We start from the raw sequence: 25,164 nt of genomic DNA, 5'->3' as shown, positions 1-25,164 counted from the left end.
AGAATTTACTGTTTCTCTCAGGCTGGAGGAGGCTGCTTCCTCTTCTGTTATCTGTTTCTGAATGTGGCAGAGCCCTGCCTCTCTTCCTTCGCTACCAACTTCTCTCCACATGGGGCTACCATCTTATTTCCGGCCTCAGGTAAATCTAGTTTTCCATCTGCTTAACAATTACTCAACTATATTGTAACTATAACATACAACACACAGAAAGTGAAAAGCCCTTAATCACACACGGGCTATTTCTCCATTTTTACCAATTCTCCAGTTATTTGGGGGAACTGGTAAAAGACCAAACCCACCTGTATAAATGGGCTGCCACTTAATATAACCACAGAGACAGACATGAAACAAGAAAAGATTTTATGTAACATTTATTTTTTTACCCCATCCTAATTTTGACTTTATTCCTCATGTCCCATTCCAATTTTTTTCTTGGAAATCCAAACTTTTTTAACAAAATGTTTAAAATCATGATTATCTAGAGTCATAACAGTATTTTCTTCTCTCCAAAAGGGCGGGGGTTGGGGGGAACGGGACACACAGCTTTTATTCTTATGCAGCATTTTCAAATATCCACGTTAATATATATTTTTAATAAACTATTTAAAATAAAACCCTTCATCCTTTGAGGTTATTGGCATTGTCTAGTTCACTGACACATCTTGCAAAATACATTAATTCTATTCATTTTCATCAATGAAGTGGGCACTATACTAAAAAATAGGATTTTAATCCCTGAGGTGCCAGTTAAAATGGACGAGGTTGTCCTTGCAACACATGATATAGAAAATCAGCCTTAAATAATAAGCATGGTTCATGCTATCTGGATCAGAATCGCCTCCATAGCACAAAGCCATTTAGAAAATTGGGTTTACTGGGTTAGGTTCACCCTGCTGTTCCTAGCCCTCACGCTATGATCATCTTTCCTTTTATAAAGGAATAACATATAGCTATGAAGTTTGCAGAAACTTCTGAGATCCTCAGAAATCAAGAGAAACCACAATCCTGTTTCTCTAATCTCCATCCACATTGTTGGAGAGAGTTCTTCAGCACCATTCCAAGACCTGGAAAGGTTAATGAACCAACTTGATTTTCCTCCTTCTCCATAAATGTAGGCAAAAAGGAGAAATCAGTCCTCCTGGCTAGAAAACGAGGTGTACTGCTTATCTCTGGCTTCCGCAGTAACCTCACCAGAATTGCGTTCAGCTCTCCAGGCCACCCTCCCCGCAGCCCTTCTCCCTCCGGGCAGCTTCCCGCGGTGCGGAATCCGGCTCCTGCCCCTAGTAGTAGCGGTTCAGGCTCCTGGTCCCGGGCACCTCGGGCTGGCCGTTCAGCCAGATCTCCCGGAGGATGCGCTCCCGCTCCTCCAGCCGCTGCGCGCGCTCCAGCTCCTCCGCTGACGTGAAGACGTTCTTGTTCAAAGTCTTCTCAAAGCGGCGGTGTCTCCGGACGGAGATGTCAGACGCCGTGTCTGAGCTGCCATCCTCGCTGTCGCTGCTGTCGCTGCTGCTCTCTTGGTCCTGCAGGAACTTCTTCCGGGGACGCTGCTGGCAGTCCGTGTGGCAAGAGATCCTCATCACCAGGGCAGCCAAGGTGAGGACCAGCCCGATGCACACGCCGGAGACGAAGTACAGAGCTGCTCGCTCAGGGTTTTCTGGAGGAGGAGAAAGAAGAGAGCATTTGAGAGATGACAATCCAGCCTACCTCATACACTTCTCACCAGACCCCAAAGCTCTTATAGTGACAAATATCATAATGTATTCAAGATACAACTGTCCAACAGGTGGATTTGGGTAAAGAATGTGTGAGGTTCTTTTACTATTCTTGCAACTTGAAATTTGAAATTATTTCAAAATTTAAAGTTAAAAGAAATAAAAATATTTAGCACCTATATCAACAACTGTGTTTAGATGTCAGCTTATTGAGAGTATCAATCTAAACTTATTTTATCTTATACTAGAAAAATCTTTGCTTCTGAATTTGCTCCCACAGCCCCGTGAATAACCTATTAGTCACATTTGTAGGCAGCTGCTGCTGCTTCCTCCTCTTTTGCTTCTCTTTCTCTCCTCCTCTTTCTTCTTTTTGGACAAGAAACTTATAATTAAAGCCAAGGAAAAATGGTTTCCTTTACTCTAAATATACCATCCCAGGCCTTGCCAACAAGCGCAGCCAGCTTCTAAGACGCGCGCCCCCCCCCACCTTATTATTCACACTTTTAGTTGTAAGCACCTCCCTTTGAGGGTGACTGGACCTAGTGGGCTGGGCTAGACTCAGTGACTTACTTCTAACAAACAGAATATGGCAAACATCAAGTTTTGGTGACATATGACTAACTTCCAACATGCTCATGCTCTTTGGGTTTTCTCACTTGCTCACTCTGATGAAGCCAGCTGCCATGTTGGGAGCTGCCCTGTTGAGAGGCCCATCTAGAAAGAAACTAAGCGTGACCTCTGGCCAACAGTCTGCAAAGAACTGAATCATGTCAACTGCCATGTCAGTGAACGTGGAAGTGAATCCCCCTGGCGCAGCCTTGAAGTGACCACAGCCCTGGCCTCGCAGCCACCTCGCGGGAGACTGTGAGTTGGAGAACCCAGCTAAGCCGAGCCCAGATCTCTGACCCGCAGACACTGAGAGATCATAAATGTATGTTGTTACTTTAAGTTACTAACTTTTGAGGTAATCTGCAATGCAGCAACAGATAATTTCTACAATCACATATTGAAAGCCAGTGTAGGCATTTTGGAATGACCTCATCAGGTTAATTTGCAGAAGAGGTATTTGAGCTCTTCCTTGGTAAGAGAAGAAAGTAATCATTCTATAGATAAGCAATACACTTGGTGTGCCCAGTGACAATCACTGTATGACATACTCAACAAAATGGGAGCCTCTGGGTAAATAGGTTTCCCTTTCTAGGTAAGTGTGAGAACATCAGACATACCTGGTTTTGAGTCACAGGGCACAGTCAATTTGACAGGACCTAAAATTAACACCAGCAATTTAATTTTCCATAATCTACATGTACTGGTAAGTATGAATTAAAATATATATTGTTTTGTGGTTTTTTAAAAAGACTATAAGTGGGATTATATATGATATACATTTGCTTTTTAAATTTAAGAATATTTCTTAGAGAGATTTCGAGATAGGTCAACAGCATTGTTTTTGCCTGCTGCATAGTGTTCTATAATATAGGCCTACCAAAGTTTATTTAACTATATCCTTAGTAACAGCATATAAATTATTTCCAAATTCCTCACTATTATGATCAATGCTAGAGTTAATGTCCTTGTATACATCTCTTTATGCACAAGTGGAATTATTTCTACAGGTTAGTTATCTAGAAACAATTGCATCAAAGGGCATAGGCATTTTGAACTTTTGTGCATTCTAAATTGTACCCTAAAAGACTCTATCAATCTAAACACAGCATATTGAACATACATGTTTATGACCCCTCTTCTTTCTGAAACCCCACAAAAATGACAGGGGTATGAATAAATAAATAGAAATTATAGGTACAAATAGAAGAGTAGAGAAAGAAGTAGAAAACACAAATAGTCAGTACAAGAACAGTCAATAAGCGTTGTAAATGCAGTGAAAGGGCAGCAACATCAGCATCATGGCACATAAGCCATCTCTCTTCTTTTTCTCCCCCTTCACTTTTCAACAACTGATTAGGTATCTATCCACAAATAGAAGTTTCTCTGTAGAGCTGTGTATTACAACGACATGTGCCAAGAGGAGGAGTCTTACCTACCTGTACCTCTAGTAATAGGCAAATAGACCTCAGTTTGGGCTGCAAAACTAGCAGAGCCAGCAAACCTGCCCCAACCACCCAGAGTAGTTAGGGAAAACATGGAGAATGCTGACTTGGACAAATACCCAGAGACAGAGAGAATTTGTAAATCTGTCTTTCCAGAGAGGAAATTCTAGCACACCATTGGAGCAAAGAAACAAAATGAGTTGGGGTTTAGTGAAAAAGAGAAGAGAAACCTCCCCTCAAGTGGCAAAGCACAGGACTGATGGTCCCATGGAGAAATCTCCAGAGAGGGAAGAGAAGAGCAGTGTGTGAATGCCTAGCTACCCCAGCTGTGCTGGATGCTGCAGGACGAACCTATTTCTTACCAGTAATACCAGAGTATTGAAGAAGGATCTCCATGACTGGAGGTAGGAAGGAGATTGGGAAAGGCAGGTAAAAATATCAAAGGGCATTAAAGTAACAGGGTTACTGCTGACTACACTCAGGAGTTCAGCAGGAAGTTCACCCAGGAGCCTCTGGGAGACCTCAGGGAGGAATCTCTCCACCAGCTGGCAGGTATCCCCAATACCCCAAATGCTAAACCCACATCTGCCCCGCTTTGTGGTGGGGCTCCTTGCACACTCTCCAAAAATAGGCAGCAAGTAAATTTAGTAAATAGGGTGTTATCAGAAAAACAGAACAGGATCTGTGGACAAGAGAGAAACCAGAAACTTGATCTATAGCACCACCTTCTGGAAAACAAAAGAGACATTTTCAGCAACCAGCCAGGTGAGTTGTAAAAACCATGTGGGAGTCAAACAATGACTGCATAAATAAATGGAACAATAAATCAGTTTCTTTCTTGGAAAAAAAAATAATTAAATAAAAAATGACATAAAAGCTTAAGAATCCTCCTACAAGAAGAAGCAAAAAGTGCAGAGCAGATGTGTAAATACAAAATTAGAGAGTGCTCCAGGTGTAACAGGATTAGCAAACAGTATGCCCCATGTGAGGACAACTAGTAAAGATTTAAGGAGGTATCCACTACATCAAAGGCAAAATCAGCAATGTAAATCTAAGGAACATGAAGAATAAAAACAAAAACAAAAACAAAAACAAAGAAAAACACAGCTCATCACCAAAAGATAAAAATCCTTCAAATAACTGAGCTCAAAGGCACAGAATCTTATAATCTAGAAGATAAAAAATTCAAAATAGCTATTTTGAGGAAATAATGAAAGAAAAATACAAAAGACGATTCAACAAAATCAAGAAAAAATACATGAACAAAGTGAGAAGTTTAGCAAAAAGATAGAAACTGTAAGAATGAAACGATAATTCTGGAACTGAAAAATTCAATGAATGAAAAAAATTCAACACAGGAAATTTGCAGCAGGGTAAATCAAATGGAAGACAGAATATGCAATCTAGATGATAAGAATCTTGAAATAGCCTAATTAGAAGTGAACAGAGAAAAACAAATGGAAAAGTGAAGAATGCTTATGTGATCTATGCGGTTCAATCAAACATACAAATATTATCATAATCAGTGTTCCAAAAGTAGAAAAGAGAAAGAAGGGTTCAGAAAGTTTATTTGAAGAATAGCTGACAACTTCCCAAACCTAGGGAAGGATTTAACATCTAAGCTCATGAAGCTAATAGAGCACCCTTTTATCTCAATGCAAAAAGACCATCTCCAAGACACATTATAATGAAACTATCAAAAATTAAAAAAGAAAGAAAGAAAGAAAGAAAGAAAGAAAGAAAGAAAGAAAGAAAGAAAGGAAGAAAGAAAGAGAATCCTAAGAGCAGCTGAGAAAATGTTGTAATCTTCAAAGAAACCCCCATTAGGCTACCAGTAAAATTTCTCAGCAAAAACCCTACAGGCCAGGAGAGTGAAATGACATATTCAAAGTACTGAAAGAAAACAACTGCTAGCCAAGAACACTCTAGCTGGAAAATTATCCAGATGTGAAGGACAAATACTTTTCCAGAGAAACAAAAGCTGAGAGAGTTCATTGCCACTAGACCTGCCTTGCAAAAAAATGCTGAAAGGAGTTCTTCAAGCTGAAATTAAAAGATGTTAATAAGTGACATGAAAAAATATGAAAGTACACAATATGCTGGTAAAGAAAAATATACAGTCTTAGAAAACTCTAGTTCTGTAAATAGGATGGTGTGTTAGACACTTTATGGAATAAAGGTTAAAGGAAAAGAGTACTAAAAATAACTAACTATTATAATCTGTTAATAAGTACACAATATAAAAAGAGGTAAATTGTGACATGAAAAATGTAGAGGCAAGTAAAAGGGTGGAGGTGTTGTATGTAATTGAAAGCTTTCTATCTTTCACCAGTGCATGTGTCAACTGTCAATTTGTCATTTATGACTTACTCTATTGAAGTACCAAATTTATTAAGGGTTTTATCATCAAAGGATGTTGTTTTTTTGTCAAATGCTTTTTCTGCACCTACTGAGATGATCGATAACAAAGAAGGAGATGAAATCACTGCCTTAAAGAGCTACCTTTATGAATATATTTCCATATTCACAGCAGCATTACTAACAATAACCAACACACAGAAACAACCGAAGTGTCCATCAGCAGATGAATAAAGAAAATGTGACACACACACACACACACAGGAGAGTTCAGCCATGAAAAAAAAAATTGTGCCATTTGCGAAAACATGGATGGATTTTAGAGCATTATGCTGAAATTAGATAAATTAATGAATACAAATACTGTATCATGTCACAGCACTAATATGTGGAACTTAAAAAAAGTTGAACTCATAAAAACACAGTAGAATGTTGATTACCAGGGGCTGGGGGCTGGGGGTTTGAGGAAATGTTGTTAAGGGTACACATTTGCAACTTGTAGATAAGTAAGTCCTGGAGATCTAATGCACAGCATAGTGATTATAGACAACAATACTGTAATACAGACTTCAAAGTTGCTAAGAGAGTAGATCTGAATTGTTCTCAGCACAGAACAGTGATAATAATTACGTAACATGATAGAGCTGTTAGCTAATGTGACAATGATACTCACATTGCAATATATAGATGTATCAAATCCACATGTGTTCACCGTAGATCTACACATTACATGTGAATTATATTTTAATAAAAATAAATAAGTGAATAAATGAATACAGTGAAGAAGGCTGAAACTGATTCTGTCCAGTTATTATTCCCAGCAAACACTGGGAAAGCTGAGAGAGCTCTTGCCTCGAGGAACTTAACATTCCAGCAGGGAAGGTGACACATCAGTTCCAGTACCAAAGGAAGTGCCACTATAGAAGTATGAAGAGGGCTCTCTGGAAACACAAAGGTGAACAGAAAAGCAAAGTTGAGATATGGAGACCTGAGAGGCTCTCTAGAAGAGATTTGCAAGCCGATGCTTTTACCAGAGTGAAAACCATCAGGCAGACTTGCATTTGAAGCCTCATCTCAGCCTCGTCTTTTAAACAAAGATACATTACCTACCTACCATACTGAACTGTGGTAAAAGATAAAAGTACTACAGACGACCCGCATAAATGGATTATCCCAGAGCCAGTAAATAAATGATGGCTCACTCTGTTTTCTTCCTTTATTTCCTTTTTTCTTCCTTTCCCTTCCTTCCTTCTTTTCCTTCCGTCTCTTTTCTATTTTCTTTCTTTTTGTCTTTATCTATTATCTATCTACCTATCTATCTATCTCTCCATCATCTATCTAATCTCCTTGCCTCCCATCCATCCATTTAGCCTGTTTTCCTCCCTCTTTCACTCTCTACTTCCTTCCTTTTCTCATCCTACCCTCTTTCCCCCTGAGCGCCTGTCTCTGTCTCTTTCATATCCTGTCCTCACCCCACCCATTATGCAGGTTAACTTTGAAGATGGTTAGGGAACTGAATCTTGGAAACCACTGTTATCCCTCTAGTTTAACTAGTCCATCCAGTCCTGCTACCTGATTAGAAAACATCCTCTTTTGCCTACAGCAACCTCAGACATGGATTCCTAGAGAAGCCCAGTCAAAGGAACCAGAGAGCGCAGAGGAGTTCATTGGGCCTCACCAGGTCCTGAGGGGTGACTCAGGGCTGATTTTCAGAGCCGATATCAATTGTGTTATTTCTCTTCATCATTCTTCCGCAAAAATCAAAACTGTAGCTCTCTCGTGGTTGTTTTTTCTCTCCTCTGCTCCAGGTCACTTCCTCTTGGCCAGTGATCTACCCTGGTCTTGAGCAGATCCAGACAGCTGTTAACTGCCCAGGAAACAGAGTGGGGAGGGCTATTGTCGGTTATTTTCCCTCAATAAATAAAAATAAATGTATTGCTGTATCTTGCTTCCTGCAGGGTGATTGTTTTCCTGGGCAGGAAGAGGCTGTATGCGGAGGTCCTGGGGCTAATTTCATTTGCACCTTGGGAGGTCAGATCGTTCCCTGCAGACTCTACAGGGTAGAGCCGCTGGTCTCCCTGTAAGTGGAACCTTTTCCCTATCTGAACTTTCCCCTTGGCCCCAAAGCTTGCAATCCCTTCAGTGGAAAGGAAAATGTTTTAAAAATAGGCCTTAAAAATAATATTTGGGGTTTGTGTGTAATCAGGGATTATTCAACCTAATCCCTTCTCTGAACTTTTGAGGCATGGCAGGTGTCTCTTTATGGGATCCTGCCCCTCCCCGTAGGAAAATGAAGACTCCCACGAATACTCCTGCCCTCTCTAAAACGCCGGGGAAGCTTTCTTTCTCCTCCTATCCCCGACTTGTTCTTGCTCAGGAAGAAGGGGTGTTGGAGAATCACTGTTCCCACTAGACGGGCTCTGGTGTTATGTTCCCATGTTTTCACCCCTTTCATCTTCCCTTTTCTTTTCCTATCCCCTATCACTCACCCCCCAAGCAACAAGCACCTCAACAGAGACCGTCCATTGACCTGATCCACCCCACCCACTTTTCTTCACCTGCACGGGCCGAGCCGGCAGTCCTCCAGCGCTAGAACTCAAGGGAGGTGAGGAAGAAGCCCTGACCCATCCTCTGAAATGGCTTAAACATTGCAGAAGTTAACTCTATTTGAAACTTTTCCGGCTCCTTTGAGTCTGAAAGGGAGGGAGTGTGATTAATTAGCCTCTCTACACTAGGCAGCACTTTATGTAGTTGTATCACAATTAGTTATGTAACCATTATTTTTCCCACATAGACAGTGAGAAATCTGAAGGCAAAAATCCATGAGTCTCTTAGGATTTCCACGGCATCCAGCACAGTGCCTTGCTTATGGTGCGAATCCCTTTAATTATTAAATTAAATCACAGATGACACACGATTTCAAAGTTCAGTTGATAAATTATATGTGAATAAATATGTATAGAGATGTATATATGTGTATATATGTTTGTATGCATATATATTATATACATATAAAAGTACATTAAAAGTAGAGGATGGAAAATATTTATAAAACTACCATGATCTCACAAATTAAATATGTAGTGAAGTAAATTTTCTTTTGCTTTATTTTCTCCCATACCTAGATACTTATTCATATTTACTTATTATATATGTCAGGCTATACACACACACATACACACACACACAGAATTGTATATATTTTTATCTTGCTACACGCTTTCCTCTGTTTTTAAGACTACTTTTAGAGCAGTTTTCCATTCACAGAAAGATTAACAAGGTGCAGAGATTTCCCAGCCCCACACATGCATAGCCTCTCCCATTATCAACATCCCCCTGCCAGAGTGGTATATTTATTGCAACTGATGAACCTACAATGACATCATAATCACCCAAAGTTCATAGCTTACACTAAGGTTTACTCGGTGTTGTACATTCGATGGGTCTGGACAAATGTATGGTGATGTGTATCCACCATTACAGTGTCATACAGTGTTTCCACTGCCCTAAAAATCTTCTGTGCTCCACCTATTCATCCTTCCCCTCAAGGATACACATTTCATGCATCTTTCTGTCCAGCATCTTCCCCTCAATAAGGCCTAACAATGGCTACATAGTATTCCATCCAGAGAATGCACTACAGGTTACAAAAAGGGTTTTTCTACCTTTGGATAGTTAGGTTGCTACTTTTTTTAAAATTAAAAATAATGGAAGAAATATTTTTGTGCTTAACACCACTCCCAATTATGTTTATTTCTTTTATTTACTGACTTATACTGGATTCTCAGAAAAGGAATCTGTGTCAAAGGGGATACATATTTTTGTACCTCTTGATACAAATTGTCAAGTGACTTTCCAAAAGTGGTATACATTAATTTATCTTGCCATCAGTTGTGTATGAAAGCACCACTTTAACCAAACCTTCTCCAAGAGTGGATATTCCAACTGTTTTTTTTTTCCAGATTTTATAGTTCAGTAAATAGTTGCCTTATTTATTCCACAAAAATGTGCTGTGAGTCTACGAGGCCTTACAGGCTAAAGACAGAAAGTTGCTCAGCCCTCGCAGGATTCCCAGTATAAAGAGGAATGATAGAAACTACAGTACTTTCTAAAATCCTCAAATTTGTGACTATTAATTGAATTATGGTGGATTAGGATCCCTTTCTGATGGGAGGCCATTTCATTCATGACAAGCTCACAGGAGTGATTTATTTTCTGGCTAACTGCTACAAAGTCCACACTGCTGTAATTGCAAAGAATATTGGTTAAATAAAAATAATAATCATAAATGGTCCCCCAAAACTTCTGCTTTGAAAAAAATTACTATGAGCAAAGTCAAAAGACAAAGGCCAAATAGGAAAAATATTTGAAATATGTAAGAGACAAAGGACTAAATATAAAGAACACCTAGAAAGAGCAACCAATAAATAAACAAAAGATATGAATAGTTCACAGAATAATAAACACAACTGCTTTGTAAACATATGAAAAGGCTCTCACCTACAGCAGCGACTGGCACACTATGGCTCACAAGCCAAACCTGGTCGGCTACTGTTTTGTCCTTGGCACAGAGTCATGCACATTCATTTATGATTCACCTGTGTCTGCCTCAAGCTACACTGCAGAGCTGAATAGTTAGAATACAGACTGTACAGCCTGAAAAGCTGAAACTATTCACTATTTGACCCTTTATAGAAAAAGTTTGCTGACCCATGACCTAGAAAAACAGAAATCAAATGATATTTGGGTGTTATTTTTCATCTATTAGATGGTCAAAAATCCAACAGTTTGAAAATACTGTTGCAGGACCTTCTCATACTTCTTTTAAAGAGCAAAATGATAAAACTCTTTAAATTGCAGCTTGGTAATATTTATCTTAATTAATTATTTATATACAATTTGATTCCGCAATTTCATTTTTGGAAATCTATTCTTCAAAAGTGCTTGAACATGTATGTATGCAACAGTTATTTATTGCCAACAACTCTGTTGCTCTGTTTGAAAAGATCTGAACTATTCCCACTGGCAAAGTGGTTAAACTATGGTCCATATATACAATGGAACAACATGTAGTTGTCTAAAAGAATGTGGAAGATATCTATACACTAACATGACATATCTGCACAATATATTGTTCAGTGAAAAAAGCAAAGTACAAAACAGTATGTACGCTATGCTACCTATGCCTACCTAAAAGGGGAGAGGGTGAGATTATATATATGTTCACATTTTCTTACACCTGCACAAAGAACTCTGGAAGGATGCAGAGAAACCTGGTGATGGGTCAAACTTGGGAACTGGATGGAGGGAGCAATTCTGAGTGACATTTCACACAATGTGATTTTTTACATTGTTTGATCATTGACCCATGTTCATGCACTGATGTGATGAGTATTTAATAGGTGTTAAGCACTCTTTTAGATGCTGAGGACATAGCAGTCAACAAAAGAAAGAAACATCTCTGTGCTCCTGGGAATGCACACTCTAATAGAAGACACAGATGATAATCAAGATAAATAAATAAAACAGGTAGTATGTTAGCTGGTGATAAGGAGATAATAGGAAAAGTGGGTAGGAGGATATAAAGTGCTGAATGTATGCTGGAGGGGAGGAGGTAGACAGAGCGACAAGAGCAAACCTTTCCAAGAAAGTAACTTTTAAGGAAAAATCTAAAGGAAACAAAAGAGTGAGCCTGGAGACTATATTATCAATTTAAAACATTAAATTAAAAAAAAAAAGAGAATGTATTATCAATTCAAAGCATTAAATTAAAAAGATACCATTTAATCTTTCTAACAATCCTATTAGAAGTTATTTTGGGGGTTATTATTATAAACAAGATTATCACTCTCATTATAAATTATATTATGATCCCAAGGGATTCTTGCAAATAGTTGAAGCAAGAAATGCCAACTCCTACAATCCAAGAGGGAAACAAAACATGTGTGGGGAGAGCGCAGACGGACGCCTAAGCCGGGGCAGGGGCTGAAGGGAGAAGACGGCAGTGAGAGGGTTCCGAAGACTGGGAGTGAGTTAGCCAGTCCGGGCCTGGAGGGAAGACTTCTTGGAAAAGAAAATGGCTGTACAAAAGCAGAGAGGTGAGGAAAGGCCTGATAAGTGGTTTAAAAAGACTCTAGTGAGGCTTTTGTCAGGGAGGACTATAAATAATTGAGGGCATGGAAATGTCAATGTCAGGCCCCAAAAGCTCTGGGAAGGCACTTAAGAGAACTGCAGATTAGGACACCTCAAACCATCCCCCAGTCCATTCTCCCTTGCTTGCCTCTACTCTAGAGTATGTTCAGCTTCAGCATCATTACTATCTAGAACCAGTTAACTCTTTGTTGTGGGGACTTGTCCTGTGCATTGTAGAATATTTTTTCACTTGCTAGTTATCAGTAGCAGCCACCCCTCCCTGCTCCAGTTATGACATTACCTGAAATTACCTGTAGGGCAAAATCACTCCTGGTTATGAACCGCTGGTTTGGAGGTTGTTAAAAATGTTCAAGTTCTCATTTTTCTCGCCTCCCTTGCAGCTAGAGATAGTCAAGTGACACAGGTCTGGCCAATGAAATATGAGAGTAGATCTACTGGAACATCCTTCCTTTTACTGCCTTTTAAAAAATCTTGAATGAAAACAAGAACAATAGCAGCCACTTTGCAGCCATGAGATAACAAGCATAAAAGAAAGGCCATGAGAATCACACAGATGTTGGCCCCTACATTTTTGAGCCAATGGACTAACACGAACAAGCACCTATTTCTAGACTTCTTGTTTTGTGGGTAAGGTCACTCCTGTGTGTTTAGGTCACCATGTTGAGATTTTCTATTATTTGCAGCTGAAAACCATTCAAACTGTGAAATCATACAAAAGTTTTTGGATTTTATCCCAGAGAGAGTGAGTATCCACACTAAAGGATTCTAAAAAATAAAAAAAAAACTGGATCATCACAACTACATTTTGGAAAGATCATTTTGCTACAAAATACTATCTATGAAGCAAGAATGGAGGTGGGTACCATGGAAAATGCCATTATGTTAAGACTGACAAACACATGTTGGAGCTTGAACCATCTGGGAATAAAGTGGAGAGGACACATTTGAGGGACATTGAGAGGCAAAATGGACCAACCCTAAGCAATTGGATATGGGTAGTGAAGAAAATGTGTGAAAGGTTAAAAATTACATTTCTGGTGTAGGTGACACCTTAATGGTACACAAAAGAAGGAGCATGTTTAAAGAGAAGAAAAAATTTCCATTCTAGGCTAGGTTGATTTTGAAATGCTTATGGCACACTGAAGTGGTAATGTTAAAGGCATTTAGACACACTGCTTAGAAGTCAGAAAGGAGTAAAACAGTGGTAATTTTTAAAATATATGTATGATAGATTTCAAACTTTTAAATGCCAATAAAATAATATTACATACTACAAAAGTAATTCAATGAAATATGGGATACTTAAAATAAAGCTAAACACAAGAGAAAATTTTAAAGTACACAGACAGATACTCATACAACCCTGGCATCCACGTATAATTTACAGTAAAATGTGGATACATATACATGTAAATGGGATTATACTGCAAACGCTAAATGCAAACAGGCCTTATTCACTTAAAAGCACAGCATAACCATCTTTCTCCTTTAATTAATAGTCGCCCATTTTCCTGATTGTTTTTACTAGTATAAATAGTTCTGAGATCAATTGTCCTCAGTAAAATTTTTACTAGTATAAATAGTTCTGAGATCAATTGTCCTCACTAATAATTTCCTTAAGATAAATTCCTAGATGTAGAATGGCTTGCTTTCCCATAATATGGTTTAGGGTTGTCCACAGTATGGTTTATGTGTTAAGGTTTTTGACAGAGGCTCCTAAGTCATTCTCTGGAGAGACTGTAGCAATGTACAATCTTAGCAGCACTAAGCATGAGTGCTCATCTCCCCATACTTTCCCCAAAACTGAAGTTACATGCTTAATCACTCAAATATTTAAAAGTTTTGTGAATAAAATGTTAACCTCATTGATGTTTTCATTTTACAGTTGTTTAATTCCTAGAATTTCAGCTGTTTATGTTTAATCAGCAATTTGTATTTTTCCTTTGGCAAACTGCTGATCTTTGTACTTTGTCCCACTTTTCTTTGCTATATTTACCTTTTATTGATTTGTAAGAGCTCTTTGTATGTTACAAATTTTAATCCTTCAATGCTACATTTTTCCTTAGTATGCATTTGCCACTTAATTTTAATGTATGTTTTGATTAATGGATATTTAAAACTATTGGAATACTCATGGTTTGAATTGGCTATTGTAAAGAATGGGAACAGGATGTAGCCAAAAGCAAATAGAGAGACTGAGCCCAATTTGAATGGCTCAGCTGTTAGACAACATGAATTTCTAATGACTTCTATCTGCAAAGCTGTAGCAGCATTTGGTTATTTGCATGCAGGGAGATAAAGGAAGGAAAGTAAGATTCGATTAGAGTTTGTATTCACTTGATTTAATCAGAAGCAGGACAAAGGAGTAAGAGACTTTTGCGTATTAGCATGTGTGTTGCCGAAATAATGGGGCCACGTGGGACAAGATAGGAGGCAACTGATGTGCTGGGGAGGGTCAGGGGCCCCCTGTAGTGGGAATCAGGCACAGCAGAATGGGAACATGAGAGAGCTACAAGGTTAAGAACTTTTCTAGTTTTCGTCTATCAAACTTTTCTTATTGCTTCTGATCCATTATTCTATTTTCTTCTTAAAAAAAAACAATTATTTGTATCTGTTGTATTTACCTTCATATTTTATAGTTTCTTTATTCATTTCCTTTATAGTCAGGCAGTGTTCCCCATCACACTCGGAATCAATTTTTAGCTGTCAAGTCTAATGATTTGATCGAACACATTTTAGCCATTCTACTTTCCATTTCCTTACAATCTCTTTTTATCTTAGCCCAAATTTACTTAAAAGCAGCACTGGCTTCCTGCATCCCAAGCAATATTTAATTCCAGGACATGGGGTGGAAAGGAGAAAAGTTGGAGAAAGAGAAAAACAGAGCCAGGCACTCATTCAGCCTTAACAAGGTCACAAGGCACCCGGTCAACACCAGACCATTCAATGAGTTACCATGTTCAACAGTCACCGCTCAGTGTCACGCTGGCCACAGTGGAAAACTGCCAGGTACCTCCTGGGCTGAGTTGAGTTCCAAAGTCCAGTACCCTGTTTGTTCTTGCTATACATATTTTCTAACAACAGCTGATTTGCAAGTATCTTTTGAGGCCTTAAAAACTCCAGACCCTCTCTGGCACTCAGTTTTCAGGGGTGTCTTCACTATAGACTTGAGGGGCCATGATTCTATTGCTTATGAACACATGGTACCAGAGGTTCAAACACCACACTTTTCCAGCTCCAGTGTCCTTTTCCCTAAGAACAGCCTCAAAGAAAGAGCAAAGCTGAGATTCCTCTGATGTGTGGGTACCCATGCACTGGGCTTAAACCACCTTATGAGGGAGATGAGGAGTTGACTAAGGACCTGGGCCTTTGCTGATCCAAGAAGGAAGAAGCCTATACTTGAGGCATATGTAGACTACATGATGCATCCTGCAAAACACAAAGGAGGCAGCCCTGTATGCCCTGAGAAGTCCTCCTTTTTAAAATCAGGTTGCACATCATCTAAGATAATCTCACAAAGAGAAGACATGAGCTTCCTTTATCCTCAACCCTACCTCAGATTTTCCATTGTAAATAGAAATGTCAGGTTTTGCATCTGAACTCTTAATTTACTGCATATCAATCCTGGCTAGAGAACTAGAAAGCAAAACCCTCTTTGCCCAAAGGATATCTAATCAGAACTTCAGCCCCTTCCTTTTTATACAACTTTCAGAGATATCAGGTGAAACAAAACAAAGTAAAAACAAACTATCAAAAAATTAAAAACTCACTCAAGCAGTATAAAATCAGTTTGGTCATTCCAACCAGTAAGCATTTTCATATATTTTTCTTAAATTTCAGCTTAATTCAGAGGTATTTTTTAAATGGCTTCTCTTATGTGACAAGCATCTGTTCTCAAGCAATGATCTTGGGGAGGAAGTCAGACATCTTCCTAAAAAAGAGTACAACTTTGACTCAAGGATGGAGCAAATAGCAGACTCTCCCAAACTCACATACGTTCTGTCTCCAAGTCTCCCAGAAGGTTATCAGACACCTAACAGAATACACGGCCCCCATTGCAGGTCACACACACACACACAGAATGGAGTTGAGACCACTGCACAGAAATAGTCACAGTGAAGACACTCCATCTGCGTCTTTCACATCAGAGTTAAATGCATAATGACAGAAGCAGACAATAGCGCCAAGCTACATCATTCATTCTTTTAAGCCCAAGAGGAAACAAAACATTTTCATCCAGATAAAGCTCTCAGCACCTCTACCCGTCATCTGCCAAATTAGAGGATGCCATGCTGAACTCTCAAACCAGTCAAAACTCAGCACAGCAGAGCCCCTCTAGCCCCAGGCCTCAGCTCTGGCTCAGTCAAGACCAACAACCTACCTGATACAAAGGAATAGGCCGCTAGGATGTTGCTGAGTAAAGCCATGTTGACGTGCTAGGCAGTCAGAGGCTCCGTGCTGGGCGGAAGGGCAGCCTCCACGTGGCATCCAGAGGTGCCTCCTGGAGATGTTTCCACTGGATCAAGGTGGCCCCTCCTCCTCTTCTCTTCTGTTTGGGAACACAAAGTGAGTGATGAAAACACATTCCCTTTCCCGAGGCTGTGTTCCAGGTAGCCTGGGCTCAAAACAAAGAGCCAGTCTCCTAAATGCCAGCCAGCCTCCCTAGACAGGGATCTGGAGTGTTGTCCTTTGCGCTCTAGAGAGCTTCTTGGCTTTCAAGGAAGGAACACCTCCTTACATATCTGTTTTTTCCTGGCCTTTCTCCTTTCTTTCCCCCGAATCCTCCCAACTTCCCATTTTGGCACTCGTCCTTCACCTTTTCTAGTACTTTTTATTGTACTCCCCCTGTTTGCCTTGGAAGCACAGCCCACCCTCACTTTAATCACTGTGCTGCAACCCCAGGCCCAGCTGTCTCATCGCCGGGCTCTGCTTCCCCGACTGACGGCACCTGTGGACTTTGATCAGTTTGCCTCATCCCACAGGTCACCAAATGGGTGTCCTCGGCAGTGGGTGTGAGCTGGCTACTCCAGACCTGCTGAAGTAGGTTCCATTCTAAATGCCCCCAAGAACTCGGGACCTCAAGCCTGGTCCTTGCCCACAGTTTCATGATTCCACCTGTGACTGTGATGGGCCAACCAAATGCACACGCAGGGCCACAGACTGCCCACCGGCAGAGCCTTCCCACCAGGGCTCCGAGCAGGCACAGGGGTCTCAGTGCTCAGGGGCTCGGCCTCTGGCTGTGGAAACACATCATTTCCCAGCTGTGGCATAATCATTATTCAGTTCACTCAGAGAAGCCCTCGCAGAGCACTTGAAGGATGGAAGTGGAAAGAATCTTTTTTTTTTTAATTTTATTTATTTATTCTTAAAGAGAGGGGAAGGGACGGAGAAAGAGAGGGAGAGAAACATTGACATAAGAGAGAAACAGTGATTGAATCAAACCAGCGACCTTTTGCTTTGCGGGAAGTTACCCAACCAGCTGAGCCATGTTGATCAGAGCAGGGGAAAGACTCTTGATGACATTTATTCAATGATGCTCTGAGCTGAGGGCAGAAAACTGAGTCACAGGGTGTGGGAAGATGTCAAGATGGGGAAGCCAGAGAAGCAGAAGGCTCCAGTCCTTCCTGCAGAAGAAACAGGTTCTCAGGTGGATCACTGACATCATTAAAATCCATACTAAAATTCACATGGAATCTCAAGGAATCCCAAATAGCCAAAACAATATTGAAAGGAACTAAGTTAAAAGTTTCACACCTACTGATTTCAAAACTTATTTCAAAGCTACAGTAATCAGCCCTGGCCATTGTGGCTCTGTTGGTTGGAACATCCTGTGCACCAAAATGTCCTCTGTTTGATTCCCAGTCAGGCATGTACCTGGGTTGTAGGTTCAGTCCCTGGTCGGGACACGAGGGGGAGGCAAGTAACAGATATTTCTCTCACACATCGATGCTTCTCTCTCTCTCTCTTCCTCTCTGTGCCTCCCTCCCTAAAATCAATAAATGTATCCTCAAGCAAGGATTAAAAAAACAAAAAGCTACAGTAGTCAAAACAGTGTAGTACTGGCATAGACATACATATGGTCCAATGGAACAAAGAGCCCAGAAATAAACTCTTACATATGCGGTCAAGTGATATTCAACAAGTAAGGAAAGAACAGTCTTTTCAACAAATGTTGTTCACAAAACTGAAAAGAATGAAGTTGAGCCCTTACCTTACACCATATTTAAGAAATTAAAAATGGGTCAAGGACCTAAACATAAGAGCTAAAACTATAAAACTCTTAGAAGAAAACACAGGAGAAAGCTTCATGACACTGGATTTGACAAAATTTCTTAGACATGCAAGGTAACAAAAATAAAAATAGAGAAATTGAACTATATCAAAACTTAAAATTTCTGTAGATTAAAGGACACAATCAACAGAGTGAAAGGCAACCGCTGGAATGAGAGAACATATTTGCTAATCATGTATCTGATAAGGGGCTAAGATCCAGATTATATAAAGAACTCCTACAAATTAACAACAACAAAAACAAACAACCTGATTTAAAAAAATGGACAAAGAACTTGAATAGACATTTCTCCAAAGGAGATAAACAAATGATCACATGAAAAGATGCTCAACATTACTAATTACTATGGAAATCCAAATCAAAACCACAATGGATACCACCTCACACCCATCAGGATGGCTACTATCAAACAAACAAACAAACAAAAAATAGAAAATAACAAGTGTTGGAGAGGATGTGAAGAAATAGGACTCCTTATATGGTTGATAGAGAACTCCTTATATAGTTGATGGAAAGGTGCTATAGAAAACAGTATATAGCGAGTTCTCAAAATATTAAAAATAGAATTACCATATGATCCAGCAATTCTACTTCAGGGTATATATTCAAAAGAATTGAAAACAAGAACTCAAGCAGATATTTGTGCACCAATTATTATGAAGCACTATCCACCGTAGCCTAACTGTAGAATCTATCAAAGTGTCCAGCCACAGATGGATAAGTAAATAAAAGGTGGTGTATATATACAATAAAATATTACTAATACATAGCCTTAAAAGGGAAGGAAATTCTGACACAGGCTACCACATGGATGAACCTTGAGGACATTATACTCAGTGAAATAAGCTAGTCACAAAAAAAAAAGCAGTGTATGGTTCCACTTACACGAAGTGCCTAAAATAATCAAATTCATAGAGACAGAAAGTCGAATGGAGGTTGTCTGCAGCTGGGGGCAGAGGAGAATGGGAAGTTACTGTTTAATAGGTACAAAGTTTCAGTTTTGCAAGAAGGAAGTATTCTGGAGACTGGATGGTGATTGAACAACAGTGTAAATGTACTCAATACCACTGAACTGTATACTTAAAAATGGTTAAGATGGTAAAGTTTATGTTTTGTATTTTACCATAGTTTTTTAAATTAATAATAATAATAATAAGGTGTTGATGGGGTACAACAGGAGATTTTGAAGGTTACTTCATATAGAGAATACTGAAATCCAATTTTGGTGTTAACTGGAATGGCAGCAGAATTATCTTGTATTGATATTGTAGTTGATGTCAATAAAATTCTAATTTATATCATACTATGAATATAGTAAAAGATGTCATCTCATGTATCAAATATTGGATAAATAATTATAATCTATGGCATTTACAGATTAACAGGATAAACATACCATTAAGTACAAAAATATGTTTATGTAAAATTTAATAAAAATTCATAATCTTAAAAAAGTCTATAGCCGTAAAGCTCCAAATCCTCCATACTCTTTGACTATTAAAGTATCCAAATATTCTTCTAATATTGTACCTAAGGTATTAGAATTAGAATTAGCCATTTACATGTTTGTCTCCCAGACTGAAGAGGCATCTTATAAATCTTTGTTACCCAAGCACCTAATTTGGTGCCTAATGGAAGGAGGTTCTAAGTAAATGCTGGCTGACAGGCTGGCTGGAAAACAGAAAGAGCAGTCAGGCATGAGCCTTGTATGCTTAAGTCTCTGGGAGTATTTCTGAATCGGTCTGAGGGTGAGCCACCTTGAAGTCTGAAAGGATACCAAGGCTGGCTGGCTCCGAGCAGGGCACCAAGCAGAGCACTTCCTCTGGACTATGAGAGGACCTCATGCAGGATGGAAGCTTCACTGGCTCAGAAATTCTTCCTGCATTTCCTCATGGCCCAGGTGCTAACTGAGAATGCGGCAAGAGCCAGAGGCAAGAGGAAGAGGGACAGAGAAGTCAGGCCTAGAGTGAAGAAAGACAACCTCTGGATGGTCCACCCTAAAGAGCAACCAGGAAGTCCCTCCTTGGTCCGTGTGGCACAAGTCAGCCTCAAGCACAGGTCAGGACATCCTTACTATAAGGGCCAGAGAGTAAGCATTTCAAGCTTTGAGGGCCATATAGTCTGCCTCAACTATTCAAATTTGCCATTGTAGTATCAAAGCCACTGCAGACAATATGTAAATGAATGTGTGGCTGTGTTCCAATAAAACTTTATTTTTGAAAATAAGTGGTGGATGCAGGTAGGCCCATGGACCATAGTTTCCATAGTTCTTATTCCTCAAAGTATGGTTCAAGGACCAGCAGCAATGACATCACTTCGGGGCTTGTCAAATCCACATAATCTTAGGCACCACCCAAGACCTTTGGAATCAAAATCTCACTTTACAAGATGCCAAGGAAAGTTTGCTCAGCAGATCTGCGATCTGCTTCAGCCTGAGCACTAAGATGCGGTAACAACACACGCTCAGGTGGAGTTTCACTTCGCACCTCCTTTGTAGATGGGATCTCGGGAAGCAGAGCATCCTCGCTGGCCCTGCCACACAGTCAGTGCTCCATGCAGCTCTGAGCTCCCCAGAGAGGACCCCAAGACCGAGGGCAGGACTCAGCAGAGAACATCCTGTTTGGCCCAGCTGCCAACAAGACAAAGTCTGCAGAAGTCAGAAAAGTGATGAACCCCAGAGCCAGACTCTACACCCCAAACCTTCTCCCTGAGCCCTCCCTTAACAGTGATGGAACAGCTCCAGGTAGCTCTGAACATTTTCCACTGGCCGTTTACCCTGATTAAAACATTACCACATTTCCTACTGTGACGGTTAATTTTTAGTTAACTTGACTGGCCATGGGGCATCCATATTAAACATTATTTCTGGGTGTGTCTGTGAGGGTGTTTCCAGATGAGACTGGGATTTGACTTGATGGGACTCAGAAAAGCAGATCGCCCGTCCCGGTGTGGGTGGGCATCATCCAACCTGCCGGGGGCCTGCATAGACCGCAAGGTGGAGGAAGAATCAAGGTGGAGGCTTTTTTCCCCCTGCCTCGCGGTTTGAGCTGAGACATCCCATCCCATCTCATCTTCTCTGGTCCTCAGACTGGGCTTTGCACCATCAGCTCCCCTGGTTCTCAGGCCTGAGGCCTTGGACTGAACTCTGCCACCAGATTTTCGGGGCTCCAGCTTGCAGATGGAAGACCGTGAGACGTCTCAACCTCCACGGCCACGTGAGCCACTTCCTCATAATAAAGCTCCATATAGATATAGATATAGATATATAGATATAGGCATAAATATAAGATAGATAGATAGAGATAGAGATATATAGATATAAAATCTCCATCCTACTGGGCCTGTTTCTCTGGAACCCTAATACACCAACCACTATGAAGTGAAGGGGCATGGAGCACTCATCCACCCCAAAGTGCAGTTTTGCGCTCTGATCCTCCAGGAAGCTCCTTCTCATGGGCTTGCTCCTAGAACAATGAACAGTGATTCTCAATTTTGGGCAGCAAGCCCCCACAGGGGACATGTGACAATGTCTGGGTACAATTTTGGCTGTCACAGTTGCAGTGGGGATTGATATGGCATCTAGTGGGTAGGGAGCAAGGAGACTTTTAAGCATTCTAAAATGCACAATAGCCCACCCCCAACGAAGAACTCTCTGGCCGAAGATATTCCTGTGTTGAGGTTAAGACACCCTGCTCTAGAACAAAAGTCATTACTTCACTGACCAAAGTGACTCTCAGTGTTTGCGGTCCTCACACACATCACCAGTGCAATCAGAAATGTGTCAGAAAGACAGGCTGCTTGGCAGCTTCCAGAGCCTCGATCAGGACCTCGCAAATCCAAGCTCTGGGCAGCAACTCGATGTTCCCAGTGACCAGGGGTAAACAGGCTCTGGGAGAACAGCTCACATTAACCAAGCCCTCAGGAGAACGTAGCATGAACCAACGCCGGTTTATTAATCCATAACTGGAGGACCCGCCTGCTGCAAGATCTAGATCAGATCCTCCTCCAGACAATGACCCTGGGAATCATCTTGGCGAGGGCAAAATTAGGACTCAAGAGCTGTGCATTTTCAAAGCCAGGTCTTTCTTCCAGCGATGACCCATTGCATTAACCCCACACTATTCTAAGGAAAAACCTAGGGAACTTTCTAGGGCCAGTCAACCTGCATCACAGCACACTCTTTGGAGAGAACCTACCAAATCTTATAAATCTTACCCTCCAACAGCTTTCTTTTATCGATGACCCAAAGTTCTTTCACCTAATTACTGACAGACTGTAATATGATTGAAAATAAGTAACTCCTTCCCATGACTTACCTCTCAGAATTTCGCTTTCCTGAATACATGCCAGCCTCCTGATGAAGATGACAACCTGTCTTATGAGTGTCATCTCCTAGGCTGAATGGTTAATCACATCCATTGTATGCTATTTTTCCCTGGCTTTCACATTAAAGGTAACCTCATTTCCAGGGCTGCAAATTCATCTTATCTGGAGCTCATTTATGCCAAGCACTGTCACTGAATGTATAGAATGAAAGGTGCCTGGTACATTTCATTTTAAATCACAGTATCAGCAGTGAGCATCCCTGGTATGTACGCCCCTGCGCAGGGGGCTAAGTTCTTACACAGGGAGCAGAGGGTGGTAAAAAAAAGTCTCAATATCCCCTTAGCTACCTGGGGAGAGGTGTGCTGTCAGGAACAGAAGAATCTCTGGTAAGAACAGTTCATCCCGGGTGACGTTAGTATCAAGTAGTACAGGTCCTGAAACTTGGCTGGCCCCAGTTGGCTTCTCAGGCTCTGAAGGAAAAGAGAAATGGCATGAAAACCATCAGAGAGCATCACACACCCAGGAGATCACATCATGCATTAGACCTGGTGTCGTCATGAACCACTGAGTGAAGCAGCCTTGGTGAGGTTTGTCTGGACCCCTGAAAAGATGGAATACCATCCCCTCCAAGGGCAAAGCCCACTGCCAGTTTAATCTGGAATCTGAACCAGACAGCCAAAGAAACTGACGTTCCAAGGTCACAGCAGAAAGGGAAGCAACGGGTAAAAGATCAAAGACACATGCTTCCTCTTCCCTCCTGTCAGCCAAAACCCACAAAACAGCTAGAGTGGGATGTGTCCACATGTGTCCTCATCAGTGAACTGTGCAGTCCAGCCTCTCTGAAACAGGAAGGGAGGGGTTTCGGTCACCAGATAGCAATGCCTAGACAGGCCACGAAATGGAAGTCTCATGAAATCTATGTGGGCACAAAAAACCTGGAAATGCTAATGCGTGGATTCCCGTAGCCTGTCCTCATCCAAAAGTCTCAAGGCCTTTGCTCATTCCACCAGGGGGAGATAGTGGGGGCCTCTGGAAGGCCTGGATGCCACACAGCTACTTGAAGTTGCCAGCTTCAGTTAGGAATGTGTAGAAAGAATGAAATCCATCACGGAGCTACAGAGCCCTGAGCAGCCCCCCTGCTCCACGCGGACACACTCATTCATCATCACTGCTTCCTGCTGACTCCTGCAGCGCCCGGCTGCTGCTGGTTTATTTATGTCTGTGTAGATACTTCTCTCAGCTGCCTCTGCCTCACAAGGATTTGTGGCACCTTCCAATCTCCATTTTACTGGTGAAGAAACTAAAGAAGGAAACTTGAAGCACAGGACTGGTAGTTCTTTAGAGACTTATGCACCAAGTGTGGAAGCAGCTCTCTGAGACGCACTCACCCTCAGCTCTATGCTAATGAAAACCCTGCTAAGCACTGACCCCAGCACGGTCTCAGAGTCCGAGAGGCAAAGGCTTCAATGGAAGAATAGCTCCCATAACACAGGACGGGAAGAGGATACACGAGGACCCTGAGAAATGACTGAGCACACACAAACCCGATTTTCTCTCCAGGACTGACAAACACCCGTGGATGACACATCCAATATGCTGGCTGCTCGGCCACCTTTGCTTGGCCAACCTTCCTTTCCAACCCACTGCCACAAACCATGTCCAGCGATGCATCCTGGACCTTGTCACCTGCACAGTGCTGACCCTGAAATCTGGGCTGTGAACTCCTTAAGGACAGAGACTATGTTTTTGTTCTTCTCTTTGTTCCCAGGGTTTCCCACAGCACAGAGCTGACACTGAGTGACAGTCAGAGGAATGACTCACACTCAGAAATCCCACTCTCCAACCAGAACCTTCTATCCTTCTACCTTTCTCACTCCTGGAATCAAAGTAAACACGCTCCCCAACCTCTCTGAGACCTCTGGCTTCTTATACTTTTCAGCTCACCCAGTGTGCAAGCCTCATCCCACATTCAGTTTTCTCTGCACGGCAAGGCTACTGCAGCTGCACACACTTGGCTCTTACGACGACCTTTCTGCTGCCCTTCCGCCACCTGCAGGCCTAACCACAGGACCACTCCTGCCCTCACCTGCCTGCTTCCCTGCCCACAGACTGAGTGCTTCTGAAAAAAAAAATCATTCTTATTAGCATTACTGCAAACGGTTGGTTTATATCCTCAGTGAGGCCATCTTATTTCTAGAAAAACTCACGTGTCCCTGGCATCGCACTTTCTCATTTTCAAGAGGATATGTACCAAATCTCTACCTCTTTCTTC

The 25,164-nt window shown here is 41.1% G+C and overlaps 1 protein-coding gene across 7 annotated transcripts; it reads right to left on the bottom strand.

The window, feature by feature from the left end:
- Positions 1 to 386: 386 nt before the first annotated feature.
- EVA1A (eva-1 homolog A, regulator of programmed cell death) lies at positions 387 to 23,318 on the bottom strand. Of its 7 annotated transcripts, XM_054593566.1 has the most exons (5): positions 17,152 to 17,214; positions 16,656 to 16,823; positions 16,045 to 16,205; positions 2,939 to 2,977; positions 387 to 1,654 (listed from the first exon to the last, which is right to left on the bottom strand). In XM_054593566.1, the coding sequence occupies exons 3-5, from the start codon at positions 16,070 to 16,072 to the stop codon at positions 1,281 to 1,283; spliced, it is 441 nt and encodes a 146-aa protein (XP_054449541.1). In that variant the 5' UTR covers positions 16,073 to 16,205; positions 16,656 to 16,823; positions 17,152 to 17,214; the 3' UTR covers positions 387 to 1,280. The 7 variants fall into 7 exon arrangements, with proteins under 7 accessions (XP_054449541.1, XP_054449539.1, XP_054449544.1 ...); XM_054593564.1 differs by lacking the exons at positions 16,045 to 16,205; positions 17,152 to 17,214 and adding an exon at positions 23,240 to 23,318; XM_054593569.1 differs by lacking the exon at positions 2,939 to 2,977.
- Between the last annotated feature and the right edge of the window lie 1,846 nt (positions 23,319 to 25,164).

This window comes from Pteronotus mesoamericanus, unplaced genomic scaffold, assembly GCF_021234165.1.
Source record: "Pteronotus mesoamericanus isolate MK-2021 breed Mesoamerican mustached bat unplaced genomic scaffold, CSHL_Meso_final scaffold_45, whole genome shotgun sequence".
In the NCBI taxonomy this organism is placed as follows: Eukaryota; Metazoa; Chordata; class Mammalia; order Chiroptera; family Mormoopidae; genus Pteronotus; species Pteronotus mesoamericanus.
This window is presented reverse-complemented; position numbering and strand designations above follow the sequence as displayed.